Source organism: Motacilla alba, chromosome 23 (genome assembly GCF_015832195.1).
Source record: "Motacilla alba alba isolate MOTALB_02 chromosome 23, Motacilla_alba_V1.0_pri, whole genome shotgun sequence".
NCBI lineage: Eukaryota > Metazoa > Chordata > Aves > Passeriformes > Motacillidae > Motacilla > Motacilla alba.
Window position 1 is genome coordinate 6,775,948 of NC_052038.1, and position 11,546 is coordinate 6,787,493.

The 11,546-nt window shown below is 59.2% G+C and overlaps 1 protein-coding gene across 1 annotated transcript; it reads right to left on the minus strand.

Moving 5' to 3' along the window:
- Positions 1 to 1,009: 1,009 nt before the first annotated feature.
- E2F2 (E2F transcription factor 2) lies at positions 1,010 to 8,961 on the minus strand. Its single transcript, XM_038160823.1, has 6 exons — positions 8,758 to 8,961; positions 3,788 to 3,875; positions 3,211 to 3,430; positions 2,951 to 3,109; positions 2,671 to 2,785; positions 1,010 to 2,432 (listed from the first exon to the last, which is right to left on the minus strand). The coding sequence occupies exons 1-6, from the start codon at positions 8,947 to 8,949 to the stop codon at positions 1,947 to 1,949; spliced, it is 1,260 nt and encodes a 419-aa protein (XP_038016751.1). The 5' UTR covers positions 8,950 to 8,961; the 3' UTR covers positions 1,010 to 1,946.
- Positions 8,962 to 11,546: the final 2,585 nt, after the last annotated feature.

Here is an 11,546-nt window from a genome sequence, read left to right on the forward strand (position 1 = left end):
GCTGCAGCTCAGGCAGGACTGGAGCAGGAGGGGTTTGGGAAAAGAGCCTCTGGGCAGACAGGCATCCCGATCCCCCGCTGCCCCGGGGGTACCTGCGCTCCCTCGGCCGGTGTGGCCCTGCCACCTCCCGGCTGGCCCGGGCACTGCGCGGGCGGGGGGACAAACCGCGCCGGGAATCAGTCCCCTTCCGTGCTGTGCCACACTCATCTCCATCGGGGACGTGGACTCGGTGCCCCTCGCCCCGCTCACCCGGCCCGGGGCTCGCCTCCTCTTCCTCCACACCACCAGACTGTGCAACGCCAACTCGAGCCACGATCCCAGGTACAAGACATCACCAGGCGCCTTCAGACACCACTGAGTACCACCGGGTATCATCTGGTACCAGTGAACATCAGGTACCACCAGCCATCACTGGGTACCACCGCCCACCATCACATGCCACAGGACACCACCTGGTACCACTGACCATCACTTTGCCACCATCCCCAGGTCACATGTGACACACGGGGAAGGACCTTACACAGACACAGCGCCCCCAGGATCTTGCTCTGCAGACCCCAAATCGGAGTGCACAAGCCCACCCAGCCCCAAGATCCATAGGGAGCTGACCCCCAGCCCTGGCAGGGCTTTTCCCACACTCCTGGTTGGAGGGGCTCTAGCTCAGGCAAAAGCTCATCCCAGCCAGATTTGGGCTGGAAATCACCAATCTGAGCAGGTCAGACCCATTCTCCTCACTCCAGTCAAAGCTTTGTCTCAAAGCCCTTCTCCACAAGTGCCTACAGAGCAGGCTGGCCAGTTAAAATCCCCAAACCAGGCCATTGAAACAGGAGCAAAACCAGCTCAGCTCCTCTCTCCACTCAAACCATTCCAACATTTTGCTGCTTAGAGGAAAACAGCCCTTTCTAAATCCAAAATTTTATTTTATTTCAACCCTTCCTGGGCAGAAAACACCAAGTGCCACAAGTTTTTTCCAGGCCAAAACATATTCTCACCCACACCATCTCTTGAGCCAACCTACAGGAGCACCAACAACCCAAGGAAGGACAACTTAAATACACCCACTGACAAATCCAAGCCCTCCCAGCCCTGCCAGCCCCACACCAAAGGGGGAACCCAGATAAATACAGTGCAATAATTACAGATATTTAGCAAAGAATGGTACAGTGAAAAGCCCTATCCTACCCCATGTCCCAGGGCTTGTCCCAAGCTGTTTCCCAAGCCCCTCTGGAGGTCATCGCCTCCCCCAGGCATACCTCTTCCCAGTACATTCCAGTTTTGATACTGCCAGCACCAGCAACTCCAAGAGGCTGGAGGGAGCCAGTGTGGAGTGGGGCAGAGGGGCTGCAGCCCCTCAGGGAATATGGCTCCACATGCTGGCCAGAGGTTTGCTGGAGCCATGTGAGATTCATCCTTCCCTCACCCAAAGCTTTACTGCCTCAATGGTTTTTTAAGGATATTCCAGCCCTGGTGGGGAAAATGCCACTGGAAATGACTTGTTGTGACTATGAAGAACCAATTTAACTGAGGAGCAACTGGAGTGACCCCAAACCATGTCACAGCCCATTCTGGGCAGAAGTTTCTCTGCCACCCAAGGGTGCCCCTAACCCATGTGGGGCACCCAAAGGCACTCCCAGTCTACCAGCATCACCAGGGCGGTGGGGTTATGGTGGGAAGTGTCGGTGCCCCATGGATTTATTGGGGGATGCTGGAATGGGTCCTGGATGGATCACAAAGCACTCTCAGAGCCCAGTGAGGTGACAACCAACCCAGGAGAGTGCAGAGAAGCCACACTGGGTGAGCAACACAAGGCCCCCTCTCCCCCCAAGCCTCAGAAAACCCAGTGCTCCCCAACATACCCCAATCTCTCCAGTCACCCCACGGAGATCCCACATGCTCAGGACACAAGAGGCCAGAGGGAACAAAGGCAATGAGGACTGGGGGGACACTCAGTGCTTCAGCAGGTCTCCCAGGTCATATGTCTCAAAGAGGTCTGTGACACCCTCGCCCTCAAGCCCCCAGAGATAGTCATCCTGCTCCAGGGGGGGTGAGAAAGTAACGAAGGGTCCTAAGTCCAGGCGGGAGGGGGTGCAGGGCAGCTGGTCCTCCGTCTGCTGCAGAAGGTGGGCAGGGGAGCCCAGGAGCCCAGGCTCCATCTCCAGCAGTGAGCTGGGTCCCCCCTGGATGGGGAGAGGCAGCGATAGGGGTGAGAGAGGAGTTCCTGTGCCCCCCCAGCTCTGGGAGATGGGGTGGGGTGGCTGTGTGGCTGATGGGGAGCTGTTCGTCAGGCAAAGGGGTACAGCGTGGTCCTGTGGGGAGGTGGCAGCAGACGGGACAGGGTGGTCCTTGGTGGGGCTTTCCTCCATGATCTCCTCTGGGCAGAGATACACCTCGATGGGGCCGTTGGTGCTCTTCAGGTAGAGCTGGAAGTTCTCCTGGGAGGGCAGAGTAAGGCTCAGAGGGGCACCCGGAAGGTCACTCATATCCCACTCCACTAGCCCCAACCCATAAGGGATCCAGTTGGGGCATTGCAACCCTTGAAGGACCAGCTGAGGGTCAAACAGCCCCATGGAGACACCTCAAAACCACCCAGGGTCATGCTGGGCTGTGTCCTTGGGATACCCTAGAGGAACCCATTGAGTGTATCACTGATCCAGCATCACCCACACACACCTGGCTGAAGTCTGGCACCTCCAGCTGTGTCTCAGGGGGAGCCTTCACGGCAATCACCGTCTGCTCCTGGAAGCTGCTGATGGCACGGAGGTCCTGGTAGGTGACATATGCCAGCGTGGACAGGGACGAGGTATAGGAAAAGGAGGGGCTGCAAGCAGGACATAACCGTCGCATCCCTCCAAACACCCCCCCAAGCCCAGGGGAATCCACCTGGAGGAGAAGGGGCTCAGAGAGATCCCCAAGACCCTGCCCTCCCTCCCATCTCCCTCTGCAAGGATATCTCTGGTTGGTCTCATTGTCAGCCAGCTGCTGGATCTGCAGGGCACAGTTCTGCATGAGCTGGTCCAGCATCCTCTCTGTCCTAGCCAGTTCGGCCAGTTCCCCACGCAGCACTTGTTGCTTCGCCACCATCGCAGCATCCTCAAAGATCCCTGTCCCCCTGCCAACGGAGATGGCATCTGAGCGATGGCACAGCACACCCTCCGTGTCCCCAAGCCACGTGTCCCCCACCCTGCCCCATCCCTGTGTCCCATTGCTTACATCCACTGGATGTGGTTCTTGGATTTCTTGCGGATGAGCTGGATGCCCTCCAGTACGTTGGTGATGTCGTAGATGCGACGTTTCTGGACCTCCAGCACCTCAGCAGCCCGGTTCAGATCCACAACGCCGTCGGGAGACTCGTTCAGCAAATGGATGAATTTTTTGGTGAGCAGCCCCAGTGAAGTGTCGTAGCGAGTCTTCTCCCCGGGAGACTTGGGGGCTGTGGGGAAACAAGAGACCCCCCCCCCCATCCTCTCCTTAATTTGGGATGTGGGATGGAGGTGACATGGGGCTAGACATGAGAGGCCACGTTTTCCTTTCTTTAGTGTCGGATCTGGGACAGAGATTACATAGGGTTGGAGACAAGAGATCTCCCCATCCTCTCCTTAGCCAGGTCCGTGGGACAGAGGTATCACTGGGCTGGACTTGAGAGACCCCCCCAATCCTCTCCTTCGTGTGGGATAGGGGCTGGAGGTGACATGAGGTAGTGCTAGAGGGGACATGGTTCTAAGAGGGAAGAGAAGTGGGGTCTGCTCCCCCCAGCTTCCCCTGCCCCATCTCACCCCGCATCACTTACTCCTGGGGCTGGGGACCTGTGCCAGTGTCCAGCCCTTCCCCTTGGGCGTGCGAAATTCAGGGCCCTCCAGGTCCAGCTTCCTCTTGGCCTGGAGCACGAGAGAAAACCCTGCATTGTGGCCAAGCCACACACCCCTCTGAGTTCCCCAGACCGCCCCAGGGCATCAGCCAAGCCCTGGGTGCCACATCCTGGGGTGGGGGCATCCTGCAAGGGGCTCATCCAGTTGCAATACTCCTTTTGGGAAGGGGCACAGCAGCACCCAGCAATGTGAGAAGCCACTGGGAGAAATGGACAGAGTGAAGATGAAGGGTCCCGTCACCCCCCATGACTTCCTGCACACCGGGATTCCCCCTCACCCCCAGCTCCTGGCAGGGCTCCACGGGCTGACCCTTGGGAATGCAGCAGCTCCAAAGCCAGACTCTCACCCTCCCACCCAGCCCACTGGGGTGCAGGATTTCACTTCCCCCCTCCCACTGGGTCATGGTTGAGGCATGTGAGGGCACCCAGCTGCCACCAGCACACCTGGACCAGCCCCCCCAGGACCCCTGGACACGTGTACCCAGCTGGAGGGAAACTGGGGTGAGGGAGATATGCTGGGTTCTGGGAGGGGAGACAAACATCCCTGCACCTGACGTCCCCTCACCACGGCAAGCAGCTCCCTGAAACCCGCCCCAAGGAACACCGAGCAGCACCTGGCCAGAAGGAAGCCAGGGAAAAATGCAGCAGAGTAAATCCACAGGAGAACTGGAGGGTGTCACCGCCCCCCCCCCCCCCTCCCCAATACAAACAAATCCCCCCAGACCCCTTCACACCCACAAACATGCACAGGGTGGTTTGTGGGGGAATGCTTTGGCTCAGCAGCCAAAAGCAGCCCCCCAGCCCCATCCCAACCCCCCAGGAGTACCTGCTCCCAGGCCGGGCTGTCCCACAGGATCCCCCCCAGTACATCCCGCATGGCACCCAGGTCCCTGCACCGGCTCTGACGGCGGCTCCCTTGGGAGCACAACGCGCTTTGCAGGGAAGGGTTGGGCACCAAGGCCTCGTTCCCACCCGAGGGGGCTGGCGGGAGAGGCGCCAGGGGCTGTTTTCCTCCCCCCCAGGGAGCCAGGTTGGTCCCGAGCTCCTGTGGGAATCTGTTCCCTCCCACCCTTCCCCGAGCAGGTTTTTCCCAGTGAACTTGCCTCCAACCCCAGCCTCGTGCCCCCGGATCTGCCCCGGAGCTGCCGGCACCGCAACGGTTAATGCCGAGCGCCTGGGAAACACCTGCCCCGATAAGAGCCCATCCATCTGCCAGCACGGGAGGGCGGGCATCACCCTGCCACCCTGCCTCCCCGCCGCATCCCTTGCTTCTCCAGCATGGATGGACACGGCCAGGGTGTGTTCCTGTCACTGTTGGGGAGATCAGCTGCATCTCACCTACCCCAAGCAATGGGGAAACTGAGGCACAGAGCAACCCACAGCAGCTCCTGGTGTTTCCAGATGCCTCCAAAGCCCCCGAATCCCCCGTCCCCATGTGTAGGAGGGGATAAAGGGGACCCCTGCTTCCCCAGGTGCAATTTTGGGGGTGGGGGGCTTGGTGGGCTCAGACAGCGGCAGGACCCTGAGTTCTGGGACCCACCAGCAAGGGACAATGGACAAGGGGCTCCCTCTTGTGACCCAGCTGCCATTCCCCGAGCTGGGTAGGATTAGGCACACAACAGCTGAGTGGGGCACAGCGAGGGGCTCCCACCACCCTACCAGCCTTGGGGAAAGGGGGGCTGAGATGAACCAGAGTAGGCAGGGGAGCAGGGACCACACCCAAAGACCCCCCAAAACATGGCAAGACCACCCCACACCACTTGCCAGCCCCCAGCCATGGCTCCCCAGGATGTGGGAACACATGCAATATGGTGGTGGGGGTGGGAAATTAGGCGTGACCCCAAAATTTCGGGTGTATATAAGGCAGTGAGGGGGCAGGCTGGGCCCCCTGCCAGCTCTGCCTGCCAAGCAGCCCTGAGCCCAGCCCTGGCGCCAGGGGCTACACCCTGAGCCCAGCCCAAGCATCAGAGCATCCCTCAGCCCCCCCGCGGAGGGCTCCTCCTGCCAACCTTCCCTTTCAGCAGCATCCGTTGCCTTCTCCGGGCTTGCCCAGGCTCTGCCCGGCCCTTTATGGGGCTCCCCCCAGTTCCCCCTTTGACAGCCCCGCCGCCCCCACGGGGGCATGGGAACGCAGCGCCGGGGGCTGGGCGGGGAGCCAAGGGCCACTCCAGGATCCTGCTGCTTGTGCTAAGGGGCTGCTGGGTCAGACCCCCACAGGGGCAGCCCCCACTGCCTTGGGGGGGCGGAGGGCCAGCAGTGTGTGAGAGGCAGACAGGGAATAAAGGCTGATCCCAGGTTTGGGAGACAGAGAGACCACCGTGCACCGGGGAAGAAGACAATACCCTCAGCCCAGGTACTGCTCCCTGCTCTGGGGGGCAGCCAACATCTGCATCCCCCAAGTAGCCCCATCCTGGGAGATGCCCCCGGTAGAGAGGAGCTGGTGGCTTTAAAAGCCATAGCTAAACAAGCCCCTCCAAGGGCAGCAGCACAATCGCCACTTCCCCACCCATCCCTCCCCCAAGAGTCCCCCCTTTTGCCCATGCAGAAAACCCTTTGATGGGATCAAGGTGGGATGGACTATGTCACCCCTGTAGAATCTGGGGTGCTGCTGAGCCGGTTCTCCCACAACCCAGCACCCACAGGGGCTGCCAGTCTTGGGTGCTCTTTGCGCAGATGGCTCAGCCCCGCCAGCTCATTCAGAACCACAGAGGACACTTGTCCCTGTTCAGGGTGAGGAGCTGGGATCCCACAGCTGAAATATCCCTCTCTCCAGTGCTCTTGCATAGATAGCCCTAAGCCCCTGTAGAGACCAGACATGGGCAAACGCTGACGATGGGATTGGCATGGGCTAAAACCACTCCAAAACACCCATTTTTCCCTGGAGGAAAACACATTTAATTGCTCCAGAACCCTCAAATTGGAGAGTATGGTAAATTTAAGGATTTTTTGGACGGTGAGAGACAACCCACTGTGCTTTCCCGTGGGGTGATAGACTCCTCCATGTGATCCCAGATCACTCATGTGGCACACAGCCGGTAGGAGCGGTTGCAATTGCCCTGCTTGGGAACTGGGAGGAAACGCTGGTATCTGATTGCCTCGGCTCTGCACACAAAGGTTGAGCCATAAACAGGGTGTGTGCGGCAGGAACCCCAGCTGTCAGGGCTGCGAGTGCCATACCGGGGCTGGAAATAGTATCTTCACAGCACCAGTGGGATAATGGCAGGGGGAAATGGGGAGAGGGGGGAATGCTTCTCGCATTCGCCAAGGGGGAGAGAGGAGCGTGTCATGTCCCCAGTTGTCACATGAGCCCCCAGACCCTGTTCAAGGGACGGTTGTGGGCAGCAGCACGCGGAACATCTCCTTGTGTGGGTGATGATGGTGGTGATGACAAAGAGGCAGTTAGCCCAAAACCTCTTCATCCTAGATGTCACTTAAGGGCAAGCACTTCATGTCCCAAGTGTAACACAAGACCCCCACCCCCCTCCCCAGCCACATTTAGGGGACAGCAGCAGGAAGGAGTACCCTGAGCACTGGAGTGGGTGATGATGATGATGACAAACAGGCCATTTGCCCAAAACCAGCTCTGCACATCCACAGAAATGGTACTGGGAGTCTGTGAGGTGTTTTTAAGGGAGGGGGCAGCAATGATGGTGTCTTCTTAAACAACAGACCCCGGCAGTGCAGGATGTCTCACACAGTTTGGAGACAAAGAGGCCAGAGAGGAGACAGGTGGTCCCAAAGTCCCCTGGGAAGGGACTCGAAACAGCCGCATGCAGCCCCCCAGCCACGGCACAAAGGGGGAAGCAAAGACACTCCCTCTCCCTCTGCTTCGGCAATGTCCCCAGCTGGCACCAAGCATCAGAGACTGGGAAAAGGGGAGGGGGCGGGAGAAGAATAAATAAATAAATCAAGCTTTGGGAGCACTAAATCAGTGTTAGCAGGGTCTGGGATCCCTCCCAGGACCGAGGAAAACAGAGGCTCACAGTGAGGGCTGGATGTGTGCCCAGGCTGGAGCAGGCAGGAATTAAATGCCAGCTGCTGGCGGGGCCGACCACTCGGAGGGGGCCCTCCGGGAGCAGGGACAGGCTGGGCAGAGCCTCCTGTGTGCCCTGACAGTGGGCATGGGGCCAGCACCCGACTTGTGCCTCACTTTCTCTGTTTAGGGGTGGATTTGTAGCTCAGTGTTGGGCTTTATAAACACAACCGTGACCCCGTGACTTGGCGGCAGGGATATGGGACAGCAACCCCCTACCCAACTCCCAGCATCAGGGTCTGAGCTATAAAGCCTTGGGGTGATCCATGGAGGATGAGACCCCTCCCCAAAAACAGCCACTGCCAGCCCCACTGTGGCCATGGGAAGAAAGCAAGGTTAGAAAGTGACCCCTGTTCTGTGTCCCCCCACCTCCCCGGGTGATGGGTCAGAGCTCCAAAGTGGGGAGAGCCAGTGGGCATGGCTGGTGCTCCCTGCCCAGAGCAGGCAGGGGCTCTGCCTGTACCCATTCCTCATTTCCCCACCATAGAAAGGGCTTCTCAAAGCGCCTGGGATTGATGACCGGGTGTTGAGGCACAACCCGGACTTTCTGCAAGCTGGAGAAAGGAAACGAGGCCGAAAAAGGCTGAGAAGCGGAAGCTGGAGCCGCGGGCACGCAGGGGCTAGGGGAAGTTGAGAAACATCTGAGCCATTTCACTGCGACTTCTGATTTCAGACCTCACCCTCTCCCACTCCCAGAAAGACACATTAGAGGGTGCAGACTCCAATGTAAGCTGCAAAATTTGAGAGGGGGCTGTACACGCTGAGGTCACCCACCCCTCGCTCCCCACCCAGCACCATCCCCAGCCTCCCGTGCCCCTGAAGCAATACCCGAGGAAGAGACGGGATGCAGACATCTTACCGGCAGCCGTCCCGCCGAGGCTGAACAGAGGGTCCTGAGCTCGGGGCCTTGGGGGGTGTCACAGAGGCACCCGCCCCGCGAAGCGGGGGCGCTGACAGCCGCTGGCGTGTAGACCTGGGTGAAACAGCCTGTGGATAACGGGGGGCTGCCCAGGCTGGAGGCCGCCGGATCACAGGAGACCATCACTGACATGACCTTCTTCGGAAGGTGGTGGGGGGGGGGGGGGCGGGAGGGCGTTACCCCCCCTCCCCGGGGCGGGGGACACTCCCCTGGGGAGCCGCAGCATTGCAAAGTCCTTTCTGAGAAGCCCGGCCCAGGGAAGGGGGCAGGAGCACCCCGCGACTCCGTAGCCGGGGTGGGGGGGGGGGGGGTCACAATCTCAGCCGTGGCATTTTGGGGGAGCGGGAAGGCGTTCCGGCGGGCGATGCCACCGGCCGGTCCCCAGATTCCCCCCGAAAAACCCGCAGAGAAGAACGCGGCGGCGATGCCGCCGAAACCGGCGGAAAATTCGCTTTTGGCCCCAAAAATCAGCCGCACTGGGGCCGTATGGGGTCGGGGCGGCCGGAGAGCGGCCCCGCCTGGGCCGGGACCCCCGAGCCCGGCTCCACTCCCGCCCGATCGCGCCCGGCCCCGAGCGCTTCTTTTCTTTTTCTTTTTTTTTTTTTTTTTTTTTTTTTTTTTCCGTTTTTTTTTTTTTTAAGCGCCAAAACCCGTGCCGCGAAATTCGGAATTCCCGCGGAAAACGCCGCGTGCTGATTGGCTGTCGCCGCCGCGGCCCCGCCCTCCCCGCCGCGGCAGGAGGGGCGTTGAAGCGGCCGCGCGGCGCGCAGGGTAATTTATGCAAATAAGGGGAGGGACCTGCTTGAGACCATTCGCTGGGGGTAGGGGCGACTGTTTTGGAGGTGGAGGGCTTTTGCCTTGGGGATCGAGACTAGGATACATTTTCTGTTACTTATTTATTTTTTCGAAGATACCTCCCCCCCCATCAATCTGGTGGGGGTCTACCCTGGGGGCTGCGACCCTCCAACCCCTTCATCCCGCATTCCTCACCATTTTCTTATCTCCATCAAGCCCCAGACCTCATCTTCTTATCCTTATCCCACCCTTCCCACCGTTCCCCCACCCCTATCCCCAGTTACAGCAACCCAGGGTAGGAGAGAGGGAGCCACATCTATTTAAAATAAAAATTTTGGCTCCCACCAGCCAGAGGCTGTCTGGCACCTCCCCACCCTCAGACAGGGGACAATGCTGTTGGGAGAGGGCAGGCATCTCAGAGGGGCTCAGCATGAGGAGATTTGGCCCCTGGTTCACTCCTAGTTCGTTCAACCCGCCACCCATTGCTCGACATGCATCCCACCCATGTCCTTGGAATGCACCAGGTCTTTCTGGCAAAGTGGAGGGAGAAAAAGGGGATGAACGGCACCCAGGCTGGCACAGAAATGTGCCAGGAGCCTTGGATCAAGGATAGACATTTGCCTCCCACCATGTGAGACTTTGAGGCAGAACAGAAAGCCTGGCAGCAGCGATGCTACCCCATCTGGGCAGTGCAACCCCTGTGCCAGGAGAGTGGCTGAGCTTGGCAAATCAATCCACCCAGACCTTCTTCTTCCTCTCTGTGGGAAGAAGGCAAGTGCTGTCCCGATCCCAGTGCACAATGACAAGGCCATGACCAGCAGAGCGGATAAATTTGTGAAATTGCCTGCCTTGGGCTCACTCCAGTGGGTGACCCTTGGGATAAGGGCATTGGGATATGGGGTGGGCCTGGCAGCTTGTGTCCTCAACTCCTCCAGTTTGGACAAAGCAGAGGTGACATCCCCACATGTTGTTAGTGTGACCTCACTGGGGTAAGGGCTGACCCAGAAGGTGGGAAAACTTGTTGGCCCTCATCCCCTCAGCTGTGCTGAGGGACAGCTGAGGGGGGACTCAAGGGCATGTTTCCCACTACCTAATATTTGCTCAATAAGCCTTTTCCAGCCTTTCCAGCCATGGCTTTCCACCAGCAAAGTCCTCTCCCATACCAGAAGACACAGATTTGTATCTTCCTGTGACACCAAGGTGTCCAGAGGGGCAGGCCATGCACCAGCTTCCACCCTACAAGCCAGAGGGGTTTGGATTGGAAAGGACCTTTGATACCATTTCATTCCGTGATGTTACAGAGGTCTGGGATAACCTCGTGGATGGCCTGAAGCATCCCTAATCAGCCCCTTGACCAGCCTCCTCACCCTGGAGCAAGGTGACAGATCCCATCACTGTGCTGGCCATAGTGGCGGGAGGAGCCAGGAGACCTCTCCTAGCTGCTCCCCTGAGGGTCTTGGGAGGATCTGAACTGCACCCCGAACACAGGGTGGAGAGCTGATGGCGAAGAACAAGTAATGATGTTGCTTTTCCCAGTGCAGATTCAGCACATGGAATAGTGGCGCTACCTGGGCCACTGCATCCCTGCCCAGACCAAGAGGGCACCACCAGAGGCGCAGGGGTACAGCTCCCACACTGTCCCTCACCTCAGGATCTGGAAATTCTTTTGCATATTCAGCTTGGAGGTGAGGGACCTCATCAGGATGCAGAGCACAAGGAGGAGGTTGACTGTATCCCAGAAGCAGGGGGCTGAAGCTGGGCTGTGGACCCCAAATGAGGTCCCATCCCCCAGTGTTCCTCCCCAAGGAGCATTCCCAGGAGAGAGGGGGTACAAGGGGTGCTGATGCCCTGTGGCTCTGCCCAGAGCGGGGGGAACAACTGTCCAAGGAGCATGTGATGGGACACTAGGCAAGCACAGGTGCCAGCAGCCCCCA

Bases quoted from the DNA above. Each gene is read 5' to 3' on its own strand.
- E2F2 (XM_038160823.1), bottom strand. From the start codon at position 8,949: ATGTCAGTGATGGTCTCCTGTGATCCGGCGGCCTCCAGCCTGGGCAGC. The intron at 3,876-8,757 runs GTAAGATGTCTG...CTCGTGCTCCAG, and splicing joins CCTCGGCGGGACGGCTGCCG to GCCAAGAGGAAGCTGGACCT. The intron at 3,431-3,787 runs GTAAGTGATGCG...GTTTCCCCACAG, and splicing joins ACAGGTCCCCAGCCCCAGGA to CCCCCAAGTCTCCCGGGGAG.